Raw genomic sequence first — 25,642 nt, 5'->3', positions numbered from 1 at the left:
CAGCAAACAGCCATAAAGGCTAACCACCAAGCAATACAGAAGACTCCTGAATAATTCAACTTATTCCATCCTCAGCTATGGAAAATGCCTTAAGAGAATCTCAATACATTATCATTGCTTCATGCATGTCTGTAGAAGAAACAGCGACTTCTCTCTTTCATTTGCCACATTTCACACTTCTCACTGCTATCCCTTCCCAACCTTAAAAATACTGGACTCCCCCCTGCCCCACTTTTAATGGCATCTTAACTTTTTCCTTGTTCTCCACCAGAGATAAAACATGCACAGTCCTGAAGGCAAGGTCACCCCTTCTTCACAGTCAATGCTAATTAGTCCTGTCACTTTACTGCCATGTCTCTCATCTCAATGTAACTGGACAGTTTTTGCCAGCTTTTCTGAGCCAGTGATGAAAAATGAGCTACCGCAGAATAATGCACAGGCCGCTGCCTCACAAATACCACCTTCCATTCTTGCAGTAACTATCAACCTGTCTATTTGAAGAACCCCTTTGTGATGCATGGGACTGAGGATTCTCAAAGCATGCGGGCAAATCTCCTTAAGAAGGTGCAGGCAGCAAGGTGTCCCATCCCAGTTTGATTCTTATGCCCTTCTGGTATTAATGTAAAGTTGTTTGCCACTCTAATTGCCAATGCCAGGCATATAAGACTTGCAACATAAGGATGTGGAGAAGGACAGAACAAAACCCCTACCTGTCCCTGTGTCGAGTGTCTTGCTTAATGCAGCCTTTAATTTAGGACTTTTTAATTTAGGAGTACGATTCAGAGCTCTAACGTGGGTCACTCTGGTCACCCCCTTCTCTAAGGCAAACAGCTTCTAGGGAATGTGGAAATTCAGCTGTTACCCAGTCTATCCTGGTTGGACTAGTGGGCAGAGGAATACACACACACACTCCACCTCCAAATCAATAGCATACTGGAACATGTGTCCTTATCTTTGAGTTGCCACTGATCTGGAGCCAATGGAGTGGCCCGCCATTATTTGACAATGGTTTCTTCTCCGTGGACCTCAATGTTATCGTCAACCCACATTGCTCTGGTTCTCTTCTTTTCCTTTTGTTTGCTTAGCGTGAACTGCATGGTGTCATAATTTTGTCTCCGTCATCCTTGAGGAAGCTTCAAAGTTAATACTGCCCTGAGCTAGGAAAATGAGACCCAGAGAGGAAGACTGATAACCGTACAGCCTTTCTCCTTGTTCCTAGCCCATGTTCTCTTCATGATTTCAGGAAATAGACCAGGGAGAGGGAAGAAATATCTATGGTGGGTAATTTTATAGCTGGAGGGAACTGCTGGCTGATGCAGGGTGTTTGGAATGGCCAGCTTTTTATTCTAGGAAGAAAGGATCCATCAACCTAAATACCACATCTCTAGGCCTCCTTGACTTGAAGTTAGAGAAAGAAACTGGGCAACATGCTGTCCCCTTCAGGTTTTCCAGCATTAAGAGGAAAATAACCAGCTGCAATCAATTCGATTATAAAGTGCCTGAACATCCGTGAACTTCTGGAGGAGGATCGTAATGCCAATGGAAAATAAATACACATCACGGCTGTCTGTACAGCAAACGTACAATTATATACTGCTGAGAACCTAAGGATAGTGCAAGTTGCTGATAAAACAGAGAGGTCAGTGGTAGAGACCTTCAATTCAGTGAAATGAAGAAACAAGAACAGTTTTGGCTAGAACCACTTCTGTTCACCCAAGGCCTTCCTCCGTTTCTACATCCAAAATACTAACTTTGTTACTTCATTTTTGTTCTTTACATCCACCGTTACAGAGTGGGATCTCAGAGATTACAATAACTGTTCATTCAAACAGCCTAGCTATTTTCATAGCTCCCCATTGTGTGTAGTTACAGAGGTCGGCAGCACATCGGCATTTTTACCTAGTCTCTTTTACAATGGGTCAGTGCCACCTTGGCAAATGCAGGAATCCATTCACAATGCTAAACAACTCAGTAAGCTTCCGTTTTTGTCCAGTTACTTTTCTTGCTGGTGAAAAGCAGCAGACAATTTGAGAGATTAAAATTACAAGCCAACAAAAGAAAATAAAAAGATGAGAGAGATATAAATACATCATGAAATCTCTCCCTTCCCACTCCTTGTTTTTCCCCACTTTTTTTTTTTTTTAAAGGATTGGGTCAGTTGCTCTATGATAAATTAACTAGGCAAATGCAAGGCAGAAGCCAAAACATCTCCAACAACCTGTACAGAAACAACAAAATTTACAATTGAAAATGTCACTACACCCCATTCAGGCAGATGTGTTAATTTTGTTCGTTTGTTTTGTTTTTGCAAAGAACAGGCTATCAAAGAGAGGGAGAGAGAGAGGGAGAGAGAGAGATGTTGTTCTTCCAGCCTGCCTTTTTTTTGACCTAAGTAACCTTCTGCTTGATGCTCGGTGTTTCGGGTCTATAGTCCTTCCTCTCAGAGACGTTACGCTTCACCTTGGCACTAACAGGAGACTCCTGGTTTAATGAGGGGCTAGAGTGGCATTTCTTCAGTCCTGGGCCATCGTTCTCGCCAGCGCTCAGCAACTCTTTTCCTGCTCCCTCTTTGAGAAGAGATACATACATTTCATAGCGAATTTTCTGGAAAAAGAAAAAAAAGGAGGAAAGACTCAACCTACAATATAAATTCCATGGTGCATGCAGGAAGTCAAGTAAGAAGTTACCATGCTAGCTAAGAGCAGCTGAGCACCTGTATACAAGTGAATTAGCAGAGCAAATTGGCTTGTGGATAATCAGAGTATTGAGGTCGGAGTGGCCAATGAAATTTCTCCTAATTTTTGGTGGTTTCTTCTTAAGGAACCTCAAAATGAATTTGGTGGTTCCTCTCTCAAGAGAAACATCAGAGGATCTCAGACTGTGGGACAGCCCCCTCCCTTTAGGCAAGGATAAGATCCTTGTGAAGAATTTTCCCCCTTACCAAGCAAGACATGGGTAGGTTGCATGTCCTCTAGCAGAGAATCGTTATTGGCTCACACTGAATCTGTGGGATTGACCACTCACTTGCCCCATTATTCCAACTGGATTTGGGAAGAATTGCACTTTTGTTCTAATGGAGTTACATCATGTGTGACTTTAGGGAGCAGGGTGGTCAGAGATCTTCTATTCCCTCATTCTAATGCCAGTGTTAGATTAGTTTCCGGGTCCACAGATCTTTACACACAGCAGCAGGTGACATGCCCATGACTGCATGAAAGGATATCTATAACCGCTGATGAACTTTGGTGCCTAGGGATACAGTATTAAGATGTATCCAGCCCTGCTGGATCAGACCAAGGGTCCTTCTAGTCCAGTTCACACAGTGGCCAACCAGCTGTCGACCAGGAACCCAAAGCAGGGCATGAGCGCAACAGCACCCTTCCACCCATGTACCCCAGCAACTGGTGTACACAGGCTCACTGCCTCTGGTACTGGAGGCAGCACATAGCCATCAAGACTAGTAAGCATTGATAGCCTTTTCCTCCAGGAATTTGTCCAACCCCCTTTTAAAGCCATCCAAATGGGTGGCCATCACTACAACCTGTGGTAGAGAATTCCGTAGTTTAACTCTGCGTTGTGTGAAGAAGTTCTTCCTTTTACCTGCTCTGAATCTCCCACCAATCAGCTTCATAGGATGACCCAATAGGATGAAATTTAAACACATCACAGGTACAAACCTACTGAGCAGGCCAAGCTTAAGATACTGAGCCTTCAGGACAGGGGTGCTGAACTTCTTTCAGCCTGAGGGCTAAATTCCCTTTTCGAGAAGCTCTTGGTATTTCCCGAAGTTCCAGTGCTGGGTGGAGCCAAAGGCAAAAGGGATGGGGCCAACAATGCCCAACATTTTTAGCTTAAAAGCTCCAACTGCCAGTAACTAAGCCCTTTGGAGAGGCATTTCAACCTTTTAGAACTGGGGGGAAAACTGCACAACAGTCAAGAAACCACCAAAGGATCAGTGGCTGGGGGAAAGGGGCATGGAGATCGCCAGAGGGTCAGGTCAGATAGGGACCCAAGTGGGCCAGAGGTTCTGCCTCCTGCCCCACGAAATTTGATACATTTTTTAAAGCACTAAACTGCTGAATTTAGTTACCCGTCTAGAACAACACGCAGCCCTCTGTTATGGGGCAGTTCTCTCTGCAGCTTTGCACAATGGTTCTGTGATTAACTCAAATAACTAGTGATTAACTGGAATTCAGGGAGAGAATGCTTTTAAGAGATGCAAAATGCACACTCTGGCCTTCCAGAATGATTTATGTAACAATGCATCTTCTGACCTGTCCCCAATGAAGCAGTATAAATGTTGATGAAGTTGCCCACACACTCTTCAAAGGGGAGAAAAAGCCATTGTCAAGTTATTTGCATTCCACAATAAAGAAGAATAAATCTACATTTTCTTGATTTAGAACAAAATTCAGGTAATCATTATGATTCAAATGCAAGAGGACTTTCAAGTCCTTTATAAAAAGAGCACAAGAGAAAAAAGCAATGGCCATGAATGGGATTTCCAAAGAGCCTTTGAAGAGAGAGACTCGTGCAGAGAAAGATCACAAGAAAAATCCACTTTAAAATTAAATGAAGAAAGACAGTCATACACTTGGTATCTATACTTCCAGCAGCAGTGAGAAGACAAATAAATTAAATAGCTAAAGCGTGTCAATCAAAAATAAGGGAACTAGTGAGATGAATACTGATAGTGCTCTGGACTGATTCATGCTTCATCAGATAATGAATATGCCAGAGAGCTGCAAAGAGAGGAAATGGTGCTACGAATGCTGGGTCATCATACAGTAATTCTATAGCCCTGGAGGTTTTCTGCCTGTATTCCTGTCAGTCAAAAGTTAGAACATCTCTTCTAATTTTTTCACCTGGGGTTCTTTGGAAACTTATCAGGATTCTTCAATCAGAAGATCAGGAATGGCAGAAAAGCTTTTCTGAAAGATAACTTGCTCATCACTCCAAAATCCATACAGTGTAATTAATGCCTTTATTAGGCCAACTGATTTTTTTTTTTTTAATGTGCAAACCTTCAAGATCTCCAGATCTCTTCAGCAGGGAAGATGTTACAAAAAGCAGGTTGGCCTGGGAATAGGAGGCTGGAAGGGGAAGGTTGACTGGATATTGTAGTCAGGATGTCTCTGTAGGGATAGTTCTGTTTTCCACCAACCAAGGAACCTGTCTAGTTCACCCAGGATGCTAACAGTTTTGTTAACAGCTGGATTTTATATTTTCAGAAATGGAGGATCGACAACAGTCTGCGGACTTTCTTGTTCCCAGTGGTCCTGGCAGCACTGAACCTCATCTGGCAGAGCCCAATCTGAATGTCTGCAAACCTTCCTCCTCCGTATCATCTTAAGACTATATCTATGCAGACATCCTGACTATGGCATCCGGTCAGCCTTTCCCCCCAGTCCTATCCCACCCCCAACTGCTTTTTTAACATCTTGCCTAATGGAGATCTCGAAAGCTCGTACATTTTTTCTGATTTGTGAGTTGGCCTAATTAAGGTATTACACTATATGGATTTTGTAATGTTCTTATGGCCAGCATGGCTGCCTTTGTTCTTTGCACATCGCTGTAGATCTTGCCATGCAACCCACAGCAGCAGGTGATATGCTACAGTGCACGCATGCGGCAGGTTGACTACCTATGCTCCCAGTTTGTTAAGTTGGCATGGGAGCTAATCTCTGGAGCTCCTGAAGTTCTGTCTGCACAGATTGAAAAGCCCTGTAAAGATAAAAGATGCAGGCACTCCCAAGAACAGTGCTGAGTGAAGACAGAAAATAAAAACACCCTGCTGTTCATAATATATGATGGATTTCTACTTAAAAGCAGAACAGCAGCCTGGCTGGATCAAACCAAAGGCCCACTAGGTCCAGCATCCTGTTTTTCACATCAGCCAGCCAGATGTTGCTAGATGCTCACACCCAAGGAACAAAAGGCAAGAGCCTTCCTATCTCATGTCCCCAGCAACAGATACTCAAGAGGTGCGCTGCTTCCAAAAATGGAGGCACATAGACAAACATTTTTATGTGCACATGTAGACGTTAACATAGGCACCGTGCAGAAAACGTCAAGCAGATGTTAAATTCTTTCAAGAAACAAAGAAATCCCCGAAGGAGATTAATACTCAGGTGATTTTTCTTTAATGAAGTTCACTAGTGCTATATCCACACAAGTTCAGTTGTTTTAAACTACTTACATTTCAACCTGGCTAACACCCACACACAACAAAGTCACTGAAATAGCTTTTAAAATACCATTACACAATTAGAATCATAGAATCATAGAATAGTAGGGTTGGAAGAGGCCAACAAGGCCATCGAGTCCAACCCCCTGCTCAATGCAGGAATCCAATTCAGAGCATCCCTGACAGATGGCTGTCCAGCCTCATCTTGAACACCTCCAGTGTGGGAGAGCCCACTACCTCCCTAGGTAATTGGTTCCATTGTCGTATTGCTCTAACAGTCAGGAGGCTTTTCCTGATGTTCAGCTGGAATCTGGCTTCCTGTAACTTGAGCCCATTATTCCGTGTCCTGCACTCAGGGATGATCAAGAAGAGATCCTGGCCTTCTTCTCTGTGACAACCTTTCAAGTACTTGAAGAGTGCTATCATATCTCCCCTCAGTCTTCTCTTCTCAAGGCTAAACATGCCCAGTTCCTTCAGTCTCTCTTCATAGGGCTTTGTTTCCAGTCCCCTGATCATCTTTGTTGCCCTCCTCTGAACCCTCTCCAGTTTGTCTGCATCCTTCTGAAAGTGTGGTGCCCAGAACTGGACACAGTATGCCAGATGAGGCCTAACCAGTGCTGAGTAGAGGGGAACTAGTACTTCCTGGGATTTGGAAGCTATGCTTCTATTAATGCAGCCCCAAATAGCCTTTGCCTTTTTTGCAGCCACATCACATTGTTGGCTCATATTCAGCTTGTGATCTACAACTATTCCAAGATCCTTCTCGCTTGTAGTGTTGTTGAGCCACGTATTCCCCATCTTGTAACTGTGCATTTGGTTTCTTTTTCTTAGGTGCAGATCGTGGCATTTATCCCTATTAAATGTAATTCTGTTGTTTTCTGCCCAGCACTCCAGTCTATCAAGATCACTTTGAATTTTGTTTCTGTCTTCTAAAGTCTTAGCTATGCCACCCAATTCTGTGTCATCTGCAAATTGGATCAGCATTTCCTGCACCTCCTCCTCCAAATCATTAATAAAAATGTTGAAGAGCACTGGGCCCAGGACCGAGCCCTGCGGTACCCCACTCGTTACCTCTCCCCAGTTTGAGAAAGTCCCATTGATAAGCACTCTTTGAGTCCGATTCTGTAGCCAACTGTGGATCCACCGGATCGTTGTTTCATCTAGCCCACTTTTAGCTAGTTTGCTCTTCAGGATATCATGGGGCACTTTGCTGAAAGCTTTGCTGAAGTCGAGGTATATTGTCTACAGCATTCCCTCAGTCCACAAGGAAGGTTACTTGATCCAAAAATGAGATCAGTTTCGTCTGGCAGGATTTGTTCTTGACAAATCCATGTTGGCTTCGCGTAATCACTGCATTGTTTTCAAGGTGCTTACAGATGGATTGCTTCATAATCTGTTCTAGAATTTTCCCAGGGATTGATGTCAGACTAACTGTTCTGTAGTTCCCATGATCTTCCTTTTTGCCCTTTTTGAAGATAGGAAAAACATTAGCCCTCCTCCAGTCATCTGGCACTTCCCCCGTCCTCCATGATTTCTCAAAGATAATAGACTGTGGTTCTGAGAGTTCTTCTGCCAGTTCCTTTATTACTCTAGGATGCAGTTCATCTGGCCCTGGAGATTTGAACTCATTCAAAGTAATTAGGTGTTCCTTGACCATATGCCTATCCATCTCAAGCTGCAATCCTGCCCCTTCAGCCTGTACTTCGCCTTTGCCAGGGGGGTCATAGACCCTCTTTTGGGAGAAGACTGAGCCAAAGTAGGAATTGAGCACCTCTGCCTTTTCTTTGTCATCTGTTATCGTTTTGCCATCCTTATTTAATAGCTGAACAACCATTTCTTTCCTCTGTCTTTTACCATGCATGTAGCTGAAGAAAGCCTTTTTGTTGTTTTTAGCATCCCTCGCTAACCTCAGCTTGTTCTCAGCTTTAGCCTTCCTGACACCATCCCTGCAATCCTGTGCTACCTGCCTGTACTCTTCCTTTGTTACTTTGCTTGGCTTAATTTGCTTGGCTTCGGGATAATTTCCGCAATCTCTCTAGTGGCTGTCTTTCAAACGGTGCTCAGCCCCCAGTGAAACATATGCTAGCCCCAGCATACCTCAAATTCCAGGTAGTGATCTTTCAGTTTGTAGTCCTCCACTTCCTTGCCTTTAACTTTCTTATCTGGTGGGTAGGAGCGATGCTCAGCTAGTTCAGTGGAGATTTGCTTCAGTTTACTTTCATGTGATTTTAGCTGATCCTCCTGCAGAGACAATAGTTAATTTTTTCATTTTGATAAATCAGTGTCATCATATATTACTGGGGACGTTTCTGGATGGCCAGTTAAAAGTTCTGGTCAATGAGCTATAACTAACCTTACAGAGATCTGTAGATAATTGTTGGGCATGCCATGGGCGTGAGCGGAGGAGACTAGTGTAAACTGGATGCTTCTTGACATTTATTATTTACCCAATGTTTCCAAAATCCTGCCAGGTTGATGAAGGGTAAATGTGTTCCTGGTAATGTACCTGTCTCTGTGTAAGCGGCTGATCCACATGGACATTTCTTTAAGTGGCTGTGCACCCAAATGCATGATCATATGCGCTACTTGTTTGTGTGAACCAGGCCAGGCCTTGACAGCAATTCCCAGTTAGTGATTCTGACATAACAGCAAACTATGATAATAGCAAACCATGGAGAGGAAGAGGGAATTTGCACACAACAAGAGAGGAGGAGGAGGAAGGAGGGGCATGAGAGCCCACAGCACACTAGGGAATTGGGAGATTGGGGTATGTGGAGTCTGAACTGAGCTGAGGCCCAGAACAATCTACCTATGTTTGCCATGTGATATCAACTGATCATGTGATATAGATGTGATCATCTATCCTGAGGTTGGGGTTGTTGTGGCTTTAAGTAGCAGCAGTGGAGGGCCCTGATCTGGACTGCGGCACACAGGGAAGGGGTCTGGCACGTGCCATTTTCTCTGTTAAATATCACCCCCAAGCTGCTATTTGCTCCCAAAGGTGCTTTTGCAGCAAATGACACTTTTAAGGGTAAATAGTGGTGGTGGGATGGGAGACTGTTGGGGGGGGGGATGGCGGGGGGGGAGAGTCAGATCCTGCCCTCCCTGCAATACATCGTCGCAATCTGGATTGCCCTCCCCCTGCAGCTATTTCTTTTTTTAAATAGATATCCATTCTGGATCTTATTTGGGCACAAAAGCAGGGCTTGCAACAGGAAACCCCATGGGTAGTCATTTCTTGATTCAAGCCACAACTTCTAAAACAGGAACCAGACAGAGTTGACAGTTCACATTTCTTACTCTGCAGTATCAGTAGGAGCCTGCTGGCAAGTTCTCCAGCTGACAGATAGAAGCAGACAGTTCTCCACTTGTCCCTGAACTTATCTGCTTTGAAAACACAGTATTTTCCCCTCCCTCCCTTTTGGCTAAAAACAACTTATGTCCTTTCTCACTGCGTCTCTTCTTTCTACTGATATGCAAACCATATTTTCCTAACAGGTTGCTACGTTTGAAACTATGCAGCCAGACACCAGCTTCTGTACCGTGACAAACGAAACAATTCTCCAAATTGGTAGAATAATTTGAGAATTATTACAGGGTAAAATAATATAACAGGCCTAGTTCACAGCAGCTTCAAAGAGAGAGAGAAAACACAGAACTTTGTTGGATCAGACCACAAGTCTGTCAGATAGACTCCAGCCTCCTATTGCCAACTCTGGCCAAGCAGATGTCCATGAGAAGCCCACAAGCAACTCACGAGGGAGTGAGGGGGAGCAGGGGTTGTGGGGAGACAGACCTCATCAGAGAGTTGGCTCTGCCTGTGTATGTAAGTGCCAGTCTCAATATTCCATTACACTTTAGCATAACCAAGAAACAGAATCAAGGAAGCAGCTGCACAGGCGACAGGACAAGACGAAGCAGGTTGAAAATATCTTGATTCTCAATGCCTGAGGTCACCAGAGCAAGGCTTTATCCCCACCCAAATGGCGTTCCCAAACAGACGCCCTACTTTCTCTCATGTAAGTGAATAGCTACCATTCACCACTGCAGCGGGTGCAAAAGCATGCCGTCCACGCTGGCATTGGCTGGCCAAGAATCACCATCAATGATCCTGCAGGGGGATGCAGTACATTTCTTGTCATATGCAGGCCCTCCCGCTCATAGTACATACTACCCATTGTTCAATAACATGTTACTAGTTATTCACATTTTGACCCACTCAAGGTTCTGGGCGTGCTCAGGAACGCCATTTCAAATTTCTGGAGCTAGCTGGGCCAAGAGGCCTGCCTGCCTTCAGGGAAGCTGGAGTTCCGTTCTGCTGCAAGCTCCCCTTGCAACAATAAGGTGTTTTGTTTTTACTTGCAAAGGGGAGGTGAACTGGCAGGGGAGGAAAGTTTAAAATTGTGGGCCATTTCTAGCACTGATCCAGACCCGCAAGGCTCTGAATTGATCCTCAAAATGGGTCACAATTCCTCAAGCAGGCAATTCACACTTACAAGTCCCCCTCCCACTAAATTCAGATACTTGCCCCATCCACAGCCATATTCTATAAAGTGGGTTAGAGACACATTTGAAATACGGTTGTGTATTAATCACCTGGGATAATTTGGTTGTGGAGGCAGGTAACAGAGGGCGGCTAAATTTCTTCTGGGATCCAATAGCAGCTGGAAATGGCGGGGCAGAGAAAACGGCTGCCACAGAATTGATCTTATTGATCCATGATTCCATTTCTTCTGGGCTCCTGTGGAAGAGAGATAGATCAGTCAGAGTGTCTGGACTCACGTTTGACATTTTTGCTTCTCTTCAGTATCTGTTGCCAGTGTCCAAAACTACTGATGACTGAACTTCCCCTGAGTTAATTCATTATTTACTCAGAAAGTAACAAATTTGCCCATTTGAGTTTGGATGAGGGTTCTCCTTTAATATGAAATCTCGTTCTGTGTATATGAGTTTTCACACATGGACAATATCAAGACGCATCTTGGGAGCTGTAGTTTGGAATCATAGAATCATAGAATAGTAGGGTTGGAAGGGGCCTAGAAGACCATTGAGTCCAACCCCCTGCTCAATGCAGGAATCCAAGTCAGAGCATCCCTGACAGATGGCTGTCCAGCCTCATCTTGAATGCCTCCAGTGTGGGACAGCCCACCACATCCCTAGGTAATGGGTTCCATTGTCATACTGCTCTAACTGTCAGGAATCATGCAGGCCAACATGACATCACGTGTCACCATGTTATATGGCCCCTTTCTGATTGGTTGTTTTCATGCGGCCTGCCTGAATGATAACATTGACTTGCTGTCGCCCATCTCCGGTATGAAGATGGACCCCCAGAGTTCTCCTCCTCCTCGGAGCCAGAGCTGTGGTGGTCACAGCAACAGTGATGATGGAAGTACTTATGAGACTGCTTCAAGTATGTTTGGGGGGGGGGCGGGCGGGGGGTCTAGGTGGTAGGACTGAACATTTAGGGAGCCTTCTGTGTACTACTTTACTGCTCATGCTCTGAAGCTTGCAATCAGTTGTGAACTTAATAGCAAATTCGTAATACATCGTTCCAGGCTTGCTAAATAGGTGAGCATCACAAATACTTGAGTTTTGACCAATGGGTCAACTAATTACAAAATTCGACAGCTTCACTGTACAAAACCAGCTACAGACACATAGCATGGGTCAAAGATTATGTGAGATCCCCACTGAGAATAATGGAATGCTTAGGGATTACAGTGAATCCACCAATCATCCTCCCAGTGCAGAAGCGGCAGTGTGTACCCAACCAGCAGCACCTGGGTCAGGGCGTGCCGCCTCATCCCACCACATCTTGGTGACACACACCAAGTGGACACCTTCATCCAAGATCTAATTATGGATCACAGCTGTGTTATTAGCATCCCATCTGGAATTAAACAGTAGTAGCTGTCAGGCAGGTGGGTGACTGACAAGACATGCAGGGTTTGATGAGTTGGAAGAGGGCCCAGGCATTAATTTCCCAAGCTCTCTTCTCCTGGCCTGGCAAGTTGTACTCTCAACAACTTACCTTCCTATTACAGGGCAAACAAAGGCATCCCTGATTTCCCCAACTCTGCAGCCAACTACTCTGCCCAACACATCTCACAAGCGAAAATCTTCTATCAGCAATAAGAACACAAAGATGGAGAGCCTACTCTATGTATTTTTTTAAATGAGAGAAAAATTTAACACATTGAATATTAAGATATGCTAACAATCTGCACAAAAACACCCCTACGGCTCTTACCAAACCTTTAACACATGCGTGCGCACAAAAAGATCCAGGGTATAAAATAGATGCATATCTTGGCAGTTATAAAGGGCATGTGCATGTATCATTTGTAGCTTTTCCCTTTAAAAACTAAATTATGAATACCATTTCTTTGAGCAATGCCAACTGATGTAAAAACAACGCTTTTTGAACTTGGTTATTAAGATATATTTATACTTTTGGGACTTCCGGTCAGAGCCAATGTCACCCTGGCAGCATTCCACGGCACCTCTGCGGGACGCTACCTCAAACAGCTTTTAAAAGGTTGAAAAACCTTTTCATCTTCCCCTGGAATGAAAAGGGGAGGCAAGAGCAGCATCTGGATGAAGTCTTGAAAGAATAGCCCTCTTTGCGAATCAGCAGAGGGGCTGGGCTCCGGGGCTAGCCTGCCAGAGCTTAATCATCACTCAAAGTTGTTTTGAACCTCCTATCTAATTAGGAGAAATCAGGGCTGACATGCTCCAATGTAGTTTATGGATTAAGAAATACCAACAATATTTGAGGACCCACAAGATCTGTTTGAAGAGAAGGATGGCTACATCAAGGAGGAAAAAAGGAGCAGGATCTCCACCTACTCCCCCTATACCTCCCATGGCAAAGGCTCTGAGAAACAAAAATACAGAGGAGTTACTTGCTCTGATAAAAACTTTGTCTTTGCAAATTTGCTGAACAGGCTAAGAGGCTGGATACAATTCAAAATCCTATCACCACCCTGCAAGGGGCTGTGGACTTAATTAACACTTCTTGGCAAAAAATGGAGGCGAAGGTTAACGAGCCGCAAGATTGGGTGGCAGCAAACGAGACTGCGTCACACGTTTTTTACAACAATTTTTCTGCCAGAATCTCCCAACTTGAGGCTCTCATGTGCAGGGCAAATGTACATATTATTGGTATTAAAGATCTACCTACTGATGTAAATTTGTCTACTTTTGTAGATAAGCTTCAGCATGAGATACTCCCTGTGTCATCTGATTATTTACTTGATATTGAGCAGGCATGCCGTGTGTCAAATGCCAAAGGGACTGGTTATATGATTACAGTCCAATTTGCAAGAATTGCCACAAAAAATTATATCCTGCGTCTGGCAAGAGGGGGCGGAAGTCTTGTTTGGGGATCAAAACAAGAAAAAGTCATGTTATTTCTGGATTACACCAAAGAAATTGCTGATAAAAGAAGGCAATTTACCAAGGCGAAAAACCTGGCAAAACAAATGAACTTACAATATCATTTAAAATATCCTGCTACATTTTGCATTTTTTCTGAAGGTCAGATGAAGAAGTTTCTAAATCACGAAATGGCGGAGGCGCGGCTAATCGGAAAAACATGTGAGACTTCTTTTCCAGCCCCATGAACTGGAATTTATAAACATGTTTTGTCAACTGGCTATGTTTAGTCTGTAACATGCAGGCTTGGCCAGAGATAATTGCTCGTATATATTCGTCTTTTTTCTCTCATTTTTCTTTTCTTTCCTTTTCTTTTAAATCCTTTCTCTTTAAATGGATATGATATACTGTACTTAAATTTACCGTTTGAGGGTGTATAGAAATGTGCACACTCATTTATATATCTAGCACAAAATACATTAGTGATTGTTGTAAGGTTGATTTCAAGCTTTATTATACAACAATATAACATTTATTAGTGACTTGTTATTATTTATCCTTTCTAATTTCCTTCCTTTTTATTATTATTACTATCATTATTATGAGACTGGTTAGTAACATTTTAGGATGGTTAAATTGTTAAGCTCTACTATTATATGTTAACTGAAGGGCAATATATGGTTATTGGAAATGAATTGTAGGCCTGCTTCCTTGCTTTAAGACTGATGATATGATACTGAAATGTAAGGTTGATTATCTATGCTGTACTGAACTGTAATATTGCCAATAATATAGTATAACTTTTAAGTAGAATGGTATTTGAAGTTTGTGTGTAATGGAGTTTAAATTTAATCCTTTTAAGTAACTTTTTAATATTTTTTCATTTTCTTTCTTGCTTTCTTCTTCCTTCTGTTTTCTTCATTTTTTTTCTCTTTTTCGTTATTGCTGTGTCCTCCTAAGAATACTATATTGCTGGGAAACTGTAGATACTGATTAGGTTGTTGGTAATGTTTATTTCATTTATAAAGATAAAAATAGAATTAAAAGTTGTTGTTTTTTTAAAAAAAGATGTATTTATATTTTTAAAGTTGTATATGTTATGTTTGATACAGTATTTTCCCCCCCTCTCTATCTGTCATTTAGGGTGGTGTTATTGCAGGACTGCACAATGTGTGACCGAATACAATCCTCCAGAGTCTTGAGAAACCTCCTGCTTTTGTTGCTTGACTGATAAGACCAAAAACAGGGGCAATTATGGTAGGCCCCAGGCAGGCCACACTATTTGGCTAGTGGGCCATATTCAGCTTGGTGGGTCAAACATGGTCCCGGAATTGTTACAGTATTTATTTATGGAGACTGTGGGCTTTTCGCTTTCTTGTAGCTTGTATTCAAGGATAAAAATAAACATTTAAAAAGGAATAGTAAAAAAAATCCTTGTAAGAAGGGGCACAAGAAGAATAATTCTTTATGAGTATATTTTCCTTGAACCACAGACAAAAGGGACCTACTGAGCTTGGAAAAGCAGGACTCTCCAGTCAGCGGTCTTGAGCTTCAGGACGTTTGGCTTCTTCTCATAGTCTGTTGCCTGCGATGCTAATGCATGGTGCACGCTGACTGCATTCTTAAGATCTTCCTCTGATAAAGCCTTATCTGGTTTGTATTCGTCCTATACAAATCAAAATTAAAAGGGTACAAATTATTTAGTGTTTTTTCAAATCCCTGACTAAATTCCAAAGTAGGCAATAAACAAAACTGGTTTTTTTTAAAGAGTCATAGTCAACAAGTAGACAAAGTCGTAAGCCTATGCTTGTTTATCTGGAAGTCAGTCCCCACTGTATTCTATGGGACTTATTCCAAATAAGTATACATAGGATTAAAGCCTTAAATCTGCACTCTTATTTGGGAGTAAGTATCACTGAATTCAATGGGTACTTAGAAAACCTTCACAGGATTACACTGTGTATGTTTTAAGTTTTTCAGTATTGTTACAAGCCAATACTGCAAAACAAGCCTTTGCTACCTAAGGCTGCAGAGCCCTATACACACTTCCTGGGAGTAAATCCCATTGACCTCAGTGGGACTTCTGGGTAGACATGCATTGGATCGCACCGTAAGACTCTTTAAGTGGAGATGTTAGGGTCTGAGCCTGAGGCTGTCTTCACGCAAAAACATGAGCTCTACTACTGCTCTATGAGCTCTTCCCAATTAACATGCTATCGAACAGCTAGTATAACGACGTGTGACATTCATGGAGGAATGTAGTTACCCCCTAAATAAAGAAAGATAATTAAAAGATGGATCCACATTATAGCCTATCATAGTATAAGCTTGCAGCGTCCAGGTTCTCAAGGGCAATCCTATACATGTCTACTCAAAAGTAAGCTCCATTTAGTTCGATGGGGCTTATTCGCAGGTGTGTATAGGATTCCCCATCTGAATCAAAGATTCAGCGCTGGATGTTTTGCTTGGCAGACATCTTCAAAGTATGTTCTAAAGTGTTGCTGTGCTGTTTTCAAACACAGTTAAGAAAAACAAGTCATGGAGAACTCTGGAAGTGAGCAAAGCCCAGAAACAGCACAAGAAATGTGCAGAAGAGCTGAAAATACCCTTTGATGCGCAAAAACAGCTTCCAGTAGTGTCTACACAGATTACGCAGTGTCTTCAGTATGGACATTACAGGTCAGCTGTTCATTAAATCAATTTCAGCTCAGTGCTGACCCATGGCAAATTCACTGCAGAACAGCCCATGGCCATAATCTTGAGCAAGGTAAATCAGAGACCCCTCCGTATTCAGGAGATGGGCTTGACTAATATGCTATATATCCTGTGTAGGATGGCAAATCAGAAGTCAAGGGAAGCAGGATAAATGCTTTTAATAGGATTGAAAATCATGCTGCAGAAGCAAGCAACAAGTTTGCACCTGTGTGACAGAGAGATGCCCATTAAGGGGAAGCGTAGCAAGCCAAATAAACAGCTACGGCAACAGGGCTCCTGCACCTTTAACAGTCATGTACAAGAGGGAATTGCAACAGGCACAGTATCCCTCAACCCTACAGGAGAAGCTGCACTTGCAAAAACTCTTCTATAAAACTGTCAATGGTACGAGGAGCTCTACCCTCCTTTTCATCTCATCATTCTATATAATCCGACAACCACTGATCACAGCAAACATGGATTTGGCACCTCTGTGTGTGTGTTTTTTTACTGAGCCTGCTTTTACTAGTACTACAGTAGTAAATACATCTATGTTGTAGTAGTAAATTAGTAGTAAATACATCTGATTTGCATTTAACACTGAGGCAGGGAAGCTTTTGGTGACAACACACACACACACACACTCAGAAGATCCAGAGACTAGGGGGATCGCTGGCAAAAAGCATATTTACAGTCCTCCTGCCTATGCAGTAGCTCAGCCTTCCCCATCTTGGTGCCCTCCAGCTGTGCAGATGACAATCCCAGTATCCCTGATCATTGGCTATGCTGGCTGGAGCTGATGGGAGTTGAAGTCCAAAACATCTGCAGGGCACCAGGTTGGGGAAGGCTGCAATAGCTCCATTGGGTCAAGGAGCACCCTACAGCTTGGTCAGTCATGTTCTGGGACTGCACAGCTTCTCTGTTCCCAAGAATTGGGTGCTTCCTTGGAACCATACAAGTTACCCTTTTGGGGTTTTGGCACAACTCTCTCTGAGCTGTGACTAGTGCCTGTGGTTTTGACCAAAAGACTTCAGGCAAGGGATGTATGGATTGTGTAAAATCCGTTCTGTGTTTCGCCACTGTGTTTTGTCACGCGCCTTTTGTTTCCAAATTTGCACAAATTCACATTTGTTGAAATGTGCACCTGTGAAAACGCGCAAATTCCCCCCAAATGCACATTTTCATGCTTTAGCCTATGGAGGAAATGTGCATTTTTCACTGTTTTTTTTTTTAATTGAATATTCTTCTATGATGCAATTCGCGCAAAATTTGGGAAAGTTAGAAAACCTATCCACAAGTCTTCTGAATCTGCCCAACAGGGGGAAAGCCGGTCTACTGCGGAATCCACAGGTTGGATTCATGAAAATCCAAACTCATTTGGTTCTATTGCGGATTTCTCCAACATCCCTACTTAGGGCGCAGTCCTATGGACTGCACCCTCGCTGCTTAATAGTCCATGAACTCGGAGGCTTCAAAGCTTCCTATGCCCTGCCAGGCTGAAGCCAGCAAGGTAGCAGCAGTGGTGGAGGTGATCTTTGTCTCCCCATCTTCCAATCTCCTTTATTTTCACTAGACAGGCTTTTCAGGCTTTGAAGGGAGAGGGAGGAAGCTGGAAGCTCAGGATAAATTCTAACCTGACCTCTCTGGTCTCCTCCCCTCTCTGCCCACCAGAACGCCCCCTTTTCCCCCTCTCCGAGATTAATTTTCCAACCTCAGAGAGGCAACCGGCACAGTTCTCTCTGCACTGGCTGTGACAAGGCAGATCTCTGACCTCAGAAGGGGTTTTCCGAGCTATCCTATGGTCCCTGGGACATTTGCCCAGGGACCACAGGATTGCTCTTAGCCTGAAATCTTATGCACACTTACCTGAAAGTAAGTCCCATTGAATACAGAGGAACTTAGTTTCAGGTAAATATGCATTAAGATTATAATGCATAATTAAAAGCAGAAAGAGGCTTTCCTTTTTTATGTGATTTCCTTAGCTGTTCAATGAAAGGTTCTCCCTCCTTGAACACACAATAACAAAGCAGCCTGAATGTTGCTTGGAAAACACAGAAATATGTTTGTCAAACTGGTCACCTAAACTAGGACATTTGGAATCTATATTTTCCCCATTTGTTGATAGGCTGAAGAACATTTCAGACATTTAAGACCTATTGTAAACACCTGTTTGGGGGCTTTGTTCTGTCTGTCTCTCACAATCTTGTGTAACCAAGAACAAAATCCAGGGCAGAGCTATGCAGCTAAAGATGGGGGCTCAATTTCTAATGGCTCCCACAGAATCCTAATAAAGAGGCTGTAATCCAGGACACAGTTGAGGGACAGGCAAATTACGCACTTGCACAACGTAACACTGCTGCCAGGGGTTCCTCCAATATACGTTTCCCCCACGCAGTGGCATAATAACGGGTATTCCACTAGCAATATAGCAGTGAATTGCAAAATTAGCAAATAAACATTGCTTTGTATGGAAAATTGGGGGTGGGGGAGATCTCAAACTATTGGCAGGTTTCTTCACTGCAGCATTTTCTAAGATAGGGATGTGACCCATGAGCTAAACCCTGTGCCTCAAGCAACTTTACCTAGCCCCATCAAAAAAATGTTTTGATGGTGTGGTAAAAATTTTGCCCTCAGTTTCATTTGTAAGTAAATAAAAATTGGTTTCAAGTCCAAGAAGAAATCAAAGGTAATCCACAATTTAATGTTACATCTCTCTTTTGAATATTATACATCATGCACCAGGCTTAGCCTGAGTACATGTCCTCTATAGCTGTTACAGAGCACCCACTTTATTATGGATCTCCCTGATTTCCCATGAAGGGGTTTGGCATAAGATGCCTCTGGCCTCTGGATCACTGTCTAGGTGGCCCCTGAGAATACAGCAATTAGCCACTCCCTGTTCTAAGAAACATGTTCATGCATTCCAGCACACACAAGCTTGCATCCTTTTATTATACCCATCTCTTCCATACACACATCACATTCACGGGTCTGTTGAATAAGACATTGTGGCAGACTCCCTCTTTTGTTTGTTCTCCCATTTTGTTACCTCCCAGAGAACAGAAAATGAAACTGAGCCCAGAAATGTCCAGGAGGTAGATAATAAATCACAGGCATTTCCATTCTTTCTGCTGTTATGCAATGTTATGCAGACCAATTTAAGCAGTTAATTATGAAGATTGCAAGCTGAGCTTTTCTGCTTGCCTTGTGACCATTTACTCAGAAATCATGTTCTGGGGGGCAGGGGGCGGTGTTGGGCCCTTCCTATATCAAGAAGTGAAAAATGAATGAAGTGCACAGGGGAGAAGTTGTCAACAGGAGTAGCTGCACTCGGCTTGATTTTTCTTATCAATATTTTTATTGGTGTTATAAAAACAGAGTAACTATAGAGATGGCCCAGATGGCCCCTTCCTCGACCCAAAGAGGGGAAGGGCAGGGCAGTAGGCTACCAGAAAAAGCAACCAGATTTAGCAAAAGAGAAGAAAAGGCTGAGTATCACAGAAGACATTTAAGAAAAAAAGGAAAACAGGATATAGAAGAAAGGAATAGAGGCAAAGGAGAACCTCAACAGCAGAGGAACCAGGGCCGGCCCGAGGCATTTTGCTTCCTGAGGCAAAGACTAACACAGCCCCAGCTCTGAGTACCATGTGCAAAATCCAACTGGATGGGCAGTGGAATCTTAATTGGATCAGAGAATTGTGGTCATTGGGCAGGGACAAGGATGTCCAGTCCACTGAAGGGATGAATGGGATGGCAAGTTCTTGCACTCCCCCCCCTCCCCTTCATTGCAGCTATTGCTGTGATGGACCCCAGCCATTAAGGATCAAGCATGCTCTAAGGATGTATGAGAATTTCATTTCTGTTTGCAAATCATGCCAACATGTCCCATTTGCAATCCCGAATGCGAACATAAGCACTTCTTTTCTAGAAAAGTTTGCAAATGCCCGAATTTGCAATCATGTTTTAAAATGTACTTTGAAATGCATGTTTTTCAAACAATACGCATTTTTATGCTTTAGTCAAGGGGGGGGGGGAGTGCACACTTCTGAAAAATACAAACGGAAATGCCCACTTTTCCCATTCGAATGAGGCAAAAGAACAGGACCAAGCTAAAATGAGCTTCAAAGTGATTTTGGGAAAATTCAGGCAAACTAAAAAATCGCTGATTCTCCAGTCCCTAGCCTGCGCTGGTCTGCGCAACCCCATCTCTTTCTTGGATACTTACAGTAGAGCAAGCTTCCATAACCTGGTACCCTCCAGATGTTTTGGCCTACAACTCCCAGCATTCCTGACCACTGGCTGAGCAGGCCGGGGCTGATGTGAGTTGAAGTTCAAACATCTGGAGGGTACCAGTTTGGGGAAGGTGGCATTAGAGTGTGATGGAAGGCTGGACTAATGAGGCTAAATATGAGAACTGGCTTGTTTATATCATCATCTATATGAGTACCTCTGTATTTGTTTCATTTCTGAAATCATGGGACATTTCAGAGCTACATTGTTTAAGAACTGCAGACCCAGGCTGCTCCTGCAATTTTCCTCCTATACCACCTAAAGTTTCCAGGAGAAAAATCCAGAACTTGCTTGTTCCAACAAGCAAGGCGTCAAGGTAAAATGGAGTCATTCCCTTGTTCACTATGATGCTACAGATGCCCAATCATAGAAACCCTATTCTGGTTTGATTATACGATGTCCTCTAACAGCCTCTTAACCCTAACCCCAGATCTGGTCCTGTTCCCAGTCTAGTTCGTGCACATAATTTGTTCCATGGGCAGGATTCACTGCTGGCTTCACCCCTTCCAAATCACCTGGATTCAGAGTTATTTTAAAGAACTCTTGATGCCCTTGCGCACAGCTTCTGTGCCTCACACAGTCCTTGTCCCACTTCGCCGCTTACCTCCGCTATTTTCAATTATCCCCCACCTAGAAATTATATTTAAAAACAAGCCCCGTGACATTAAACATGGCATTTGCAGGCAGTGCCTTTGCTTGTTTGTTCTGCATGTTGTATCCCTTTTCTCCGGTTTCAGCCTTATAAAAAAGCCCAACAAGATTCACTCTTTCAGAACGAGTATTTGAAATTCAGTGCTTGTGGCTAGTAAAATTAACCTTGATCTCTAGGGGTACAGCAGCAGATACAATTCAAAGAATTTTTAAAAAGTTTTGAAGAGAAAGCAGAAGCATCCATAGGTGAAATGACTCAGGAAAGGTCATACAGCAAGCTGGTGGTAAAGCATTTCTCAGGATATATTGTGGTGAAAGTGGAGTTGTAGCTGGACACATTTGCGAGAAAAATGTTTTATAGTATGTTTTTATTACAAAACAAATCCACAGCTGAAGCATTTGTTATTGTTAAGATACCAAAAGGGCCTTTTGCATATTACCTTCATGGCATGAGAGCTACTGCAGCATGGGAAGTCCTGGGCCATGTGAGAAGAGCTACAGTCCCCCCCCCCCAATTCTCTCAGTTACCAGGAGGGGCTAGAGCAGCTTTCCCCAACCTGGTGCCTTACAGATATTTTGCACTACAGCTCCGAGGCGGATCAGGGGCTCCCTGCACAGCCCGAATGAGAAGCTCTAGGCCAGCCTTTCCCAGCCTGGTGCCTTCCAGATGTTTGAACATCTACTCCTGTCAGCCCCAGCCAACATGGCCAGTGGTCAGTGTGCAAATAGTACAGGATCTATTTGTGGAAATACAAGGAGTTGCCATTTTAAAAATGGCGACTCCCTGGAATGGGAAGATGGCTGCCGGCATGCGTCCCGAGGACCCAAGTAAGGAGCTGGAGGCTGGGCGGTGGCACGGCTGGGATTCCAGATCACTTTGAAGCACCACCAAGGCACTTCAGAGAGACCCGACCTGCTTCGTGCCCCCTCCACCTCACCTTGGAAGCAGCCTGAAGCACCCCACTTGGGCTCGGATCTCAGGCTTCGGGCTGAAGTGGTGCACAGCTCTACTTTTTATTTATTTATTTTTATTTATTATTAAATTTATTAATCGCCCATCTGGCTGGTCACCCAGCCACTCTGGGCGATGTACAACATACAATAAAACAGTTTAAAACAATAAAATTCTACAATAAAAACATTTTCTAAAATACCCTAACCCACCCCAAATGCCTGCCTGAACAACCACATTTTTAATGCACGACGGAAGCTCATTAAAGAGGGTTACTCATGTAACTTCTCATGTTACCTTCACAGACACGTAGAAGCCACACTGCCATGAAGTTAATACGACAACATGGTGCCCTTAAATGTAATGGACAGAGTGTCTGACATAAAGATGGAGACCTGGCTTTGAATCCCATCCAAGAGAGAAAACCTTGGGCCTTGGGCCAGTGACTAATCTCTCCCCGATACCTATCCCATAGAGTTGTCAGGAGGATAGAACAGGATAACCCCATGTGTGAGAGAGGTAAATAAGACAGATAGAAAGGGGAGAGAAAGAGAAAACTTCCTATTCTCTAGGCCATTTTTAACATTATGCTTAACAGGTATGGATTCAATCCAGTTGTTCCAATGTCTGAAAAAAGCATATCAATGTAACACAAGAACAGGGCTCCATAGAATTTTGGTTGGTCTTGGTAGCCAGCCCAAATTTGTTCTCACTATAACCCTGCCCCCCTACACAAAGGGTCATTTTCTTTGAAGACATGCTAAAGTTGAAGCCCAGTGGAATGACAGTGGGTCATCTGCAGCCATCCACTTCAGCTTGCTGCTGGGAAGAGGGATGTGGGCTCACCTCTGTTGCACTGAGCCTCAGAGACATGCAGAAAGGAGTGCTCACTGTTTTCACAGCGTCTGTCCCCAAGGCTCAGTGTGACACTGGAGACATTACAGGTGCCTGCACAACTGCAGGGACTCCACCTGGCAGCATCCTGACACTGGAGATATGTGAAAAGCAGCAGGACTGCCAACATCAGGGCAGTGTGAGGGAAAGCCCCCCACCCTTCTCTAGGCTCAGGAGAAGGTCATGGACTCTCCTTGATGCTGCACTCTTCCCAGATCAAAAGGTGCTCTCTCTGGTGGTGACCTGGCGAGTGCATCTGTGGATCCTTGCATGAGAACAACAGTATGCACAATTAGTTCCAAGAAAAGAATTATGAAGATGAAACACCAGAAGGGTTTCTTCAGTTCATCAGTCTTTTCTTAATGGAGACTGTTTGCAGGTAAGGATTGACACCTGTATCATGAAGACTGTATCTAAGAACCTACCTTCAGGCATCCACCATCTCTAAAAACCTTCCATTCCAAAGGCACTGTTTCCCATACCACAAGGACCACCCCAGTGAAATTCCTATCACCCATCCATACAATGGTGGGCTTCTCTGTCCTCCATATTGTCTGAATACAGTAAGCAATAATACTTGGAAATATTATTTCTTGGCTCATTTTCCATGTCTACACACCCTCCCTTGAAGGTGGACCACCATTTTTTTTTAATGTAAGCAATTTGTCCATCTGCCCAATACAATCTTTTTTTTTAATAGAAAAAGATCAAAGAATGGCTGAGTGACTTTGACAAAAAACTTGCAAACTCTGAAGCCTTGGGTGATTTTTAAATATTTCTCATGTCTCTTTATTCATGTCCTTAAAGACCTCTGTTAAAAATTAATTCTGCAATTGCCATGTTAGCTAAAAGCCCTAAGTTTTCACTGCAGTATTTGAAAAATAGCTTTTGTAATAGCTGAATTTGGGATTGGTTAACACGCACATTAAAAAAAAGTAGCTCCGCTCTCTTTTTCTTATAATGGGATGTTATTGCTGTGAAAATTGAGGTAAGAAGTGAAACAAAGAAATATGAATGCCACCTGGTCATTTTAATTATCAGCAGGGCTAGGATTATCCTCCAAAATGGGGGGAAATGTTTTCTGTATCCTTCCATCTCTCTATCAATTTCTACACATTTTCTTCAGAAGTGAAACATCCAGCATTTGCCAACAAGTCACAGAATTTATTATACTGAGAGGAATGAATTTTAACCATTATCTTGATATGCAACTGGAGCAGCAAGAATTGAGATATGTACACAAACACACAACTTATATTTCTTTTATACCAGTTTAACTATCATGGCTTCCTCCAAATATTCCTGGAAGTTATAGTTTGGTGAGGTACTAAGCATCCATTACTGCTACTACTATTACTACTACTTTATTTAAGAAATCTTTAGGACCTTTCACAGAACCACAGTGCCTAGGTTTCTCTTGGGAAGGGTAATTACTCTTAAACCAAGTCTGTAGTGCAGGTATGCCTCGACAGTAAAATTACATTTGTTTGCCTGACAGTTTTTATGGTTATCATGGTTATTCTCCCTAAAGACAGCAAAGAACAATTTATTTTAGACTATGTAATGAACAAATAGCTTTATACCTTTACAGAGTAATTCTGTGCATGGAGACTGAGGTATAAGTCCCACTAAGTTCAATTGGACTTACTCCCAGGTAAGGGTGTATAAGATTGCACCCGTAGTGGATAAGCTTGAGCAAGCAGCTGTCAGATGATGATTCGGGCACTGATGAGGAACAGAAGATGCTGCAGTGCAGAACACTTTTCTTCAGAGTAGTCCTATTAGATTCAATTGACCAACCCCCAAATAAGCAAGGCCCTGGTCACTGCGTAACGTTACCACAATAGAGAAACTTACAGCCTGTTGTTTCAAGGAACCAACAGAAGAGGAAGCATGGGTGACTTGACCTGCAATCCCCCATGCTCATGTAAAGAAGGGGTGTGGAAAGATTAACATTCTCCAAATGCAGTGATGGAACCAGTATCTCTTGGCATGGGGGAATGTGTAATTCATCCAAGACCCTGAAGCATGGGAAAGCGAAGGACAAGCCACTTCTGCTTCCTGTCTTTTCCATGAAACTTCCAAGAGCAGTTCAGAGGAAGAGAGCATCCAGAGTGTCAGGGATGTTTCTGAGCGCAGGGAGTGGGATAGGAGTTGAGGTTCTGATGGAGAACCGCCAGACATGGGGGAGGTATTTGCCCAGGCTAGTCCAGATATGACTAGGCAGGCTCCTCAGGTTTCAAAAGTCCAGCTGACGGAGGATGAGGGTCCCTCTTCACACACACCCCTGGTGAGAGACAGCGAACAGGGGGAGGCGGGGTTTGGGGAGTCTGATTTAATAGACACCAGGCCTTGCGTGAAAAGCTGTGCTTAGAAGCCTCATGAGAGACCCTCCCCCTTAAATTAGGCTAGTGAGACTGCCTTCCTCTTCAAACGGCAAGCAACTTTCATAACTGCCTTTTGAACCCCTGAAGGCATTTCCTTGTAGACTGAAAGTCAGTGAGAATTTGAATCTGTATGACCCTGTGAAGTAATAGATTAAAAGCTGTAGACTGAAGCCTCTTATCTGTGTATGTTTCAGCGTTTGAAGTTAA

At 43.3% G+C, this 25,642-nt stretch overlaps 1 protein-coding gene across 1 annotated transcript in view; it reads right to left on the bottom strand.

The window, feature by feature from the left end:
- Positions 1-1,079: 1,079 nt before the first annotated feature.
- Positions 1,080-25,642, bottom strand: part of LOC146352748 (PH and SEC7 domain-containing protein 3-like) — a 182,203-nt gene continuing 157,640 nt past the window's right edge. Inside the window, exons 13-16 of the mRNA XM_084834784.1 lie at positions 15,076-15,233; positions 10,784-10,928; positions 8,285-8,428; positions 1,080-2,604 (exon numbers count right to left, since the gene is read on the bottom strand). Coding sequence (XP_084690910.1) covers positions 2,389-2,604; positions 8,285-8,428; positions 10,784-10,928; positions 15,076-15,233 — 663 coding nt within the window. The 3' untranslated portion in view covers positions 1,080-2,388. The remainder of the gene's footprint in view (positions 2,605-8,284; positions 8,429-10,783; positions 10,929-15,075; positions 15,234-25,642) is intronic.

Source organism: Heloderma suspectum, chromosome 2 (assembly GCF_057233095.1).
Source record: "Heloderma suspectum isolate Gila_16-S chromosome 2, 16-S_ref, whole genome shotgun sequence".
Classification (NCBI taxonomy): domain Eukaryota; kingdom Metazoa; phylum Chordata; class Lepidosauria; order Squamata; family Helodermatidae; genus Heloderma; species Heloderma suspectum.
This window is presented reverse-complemented; position numbering and strand designations above follow the sequence as displayed.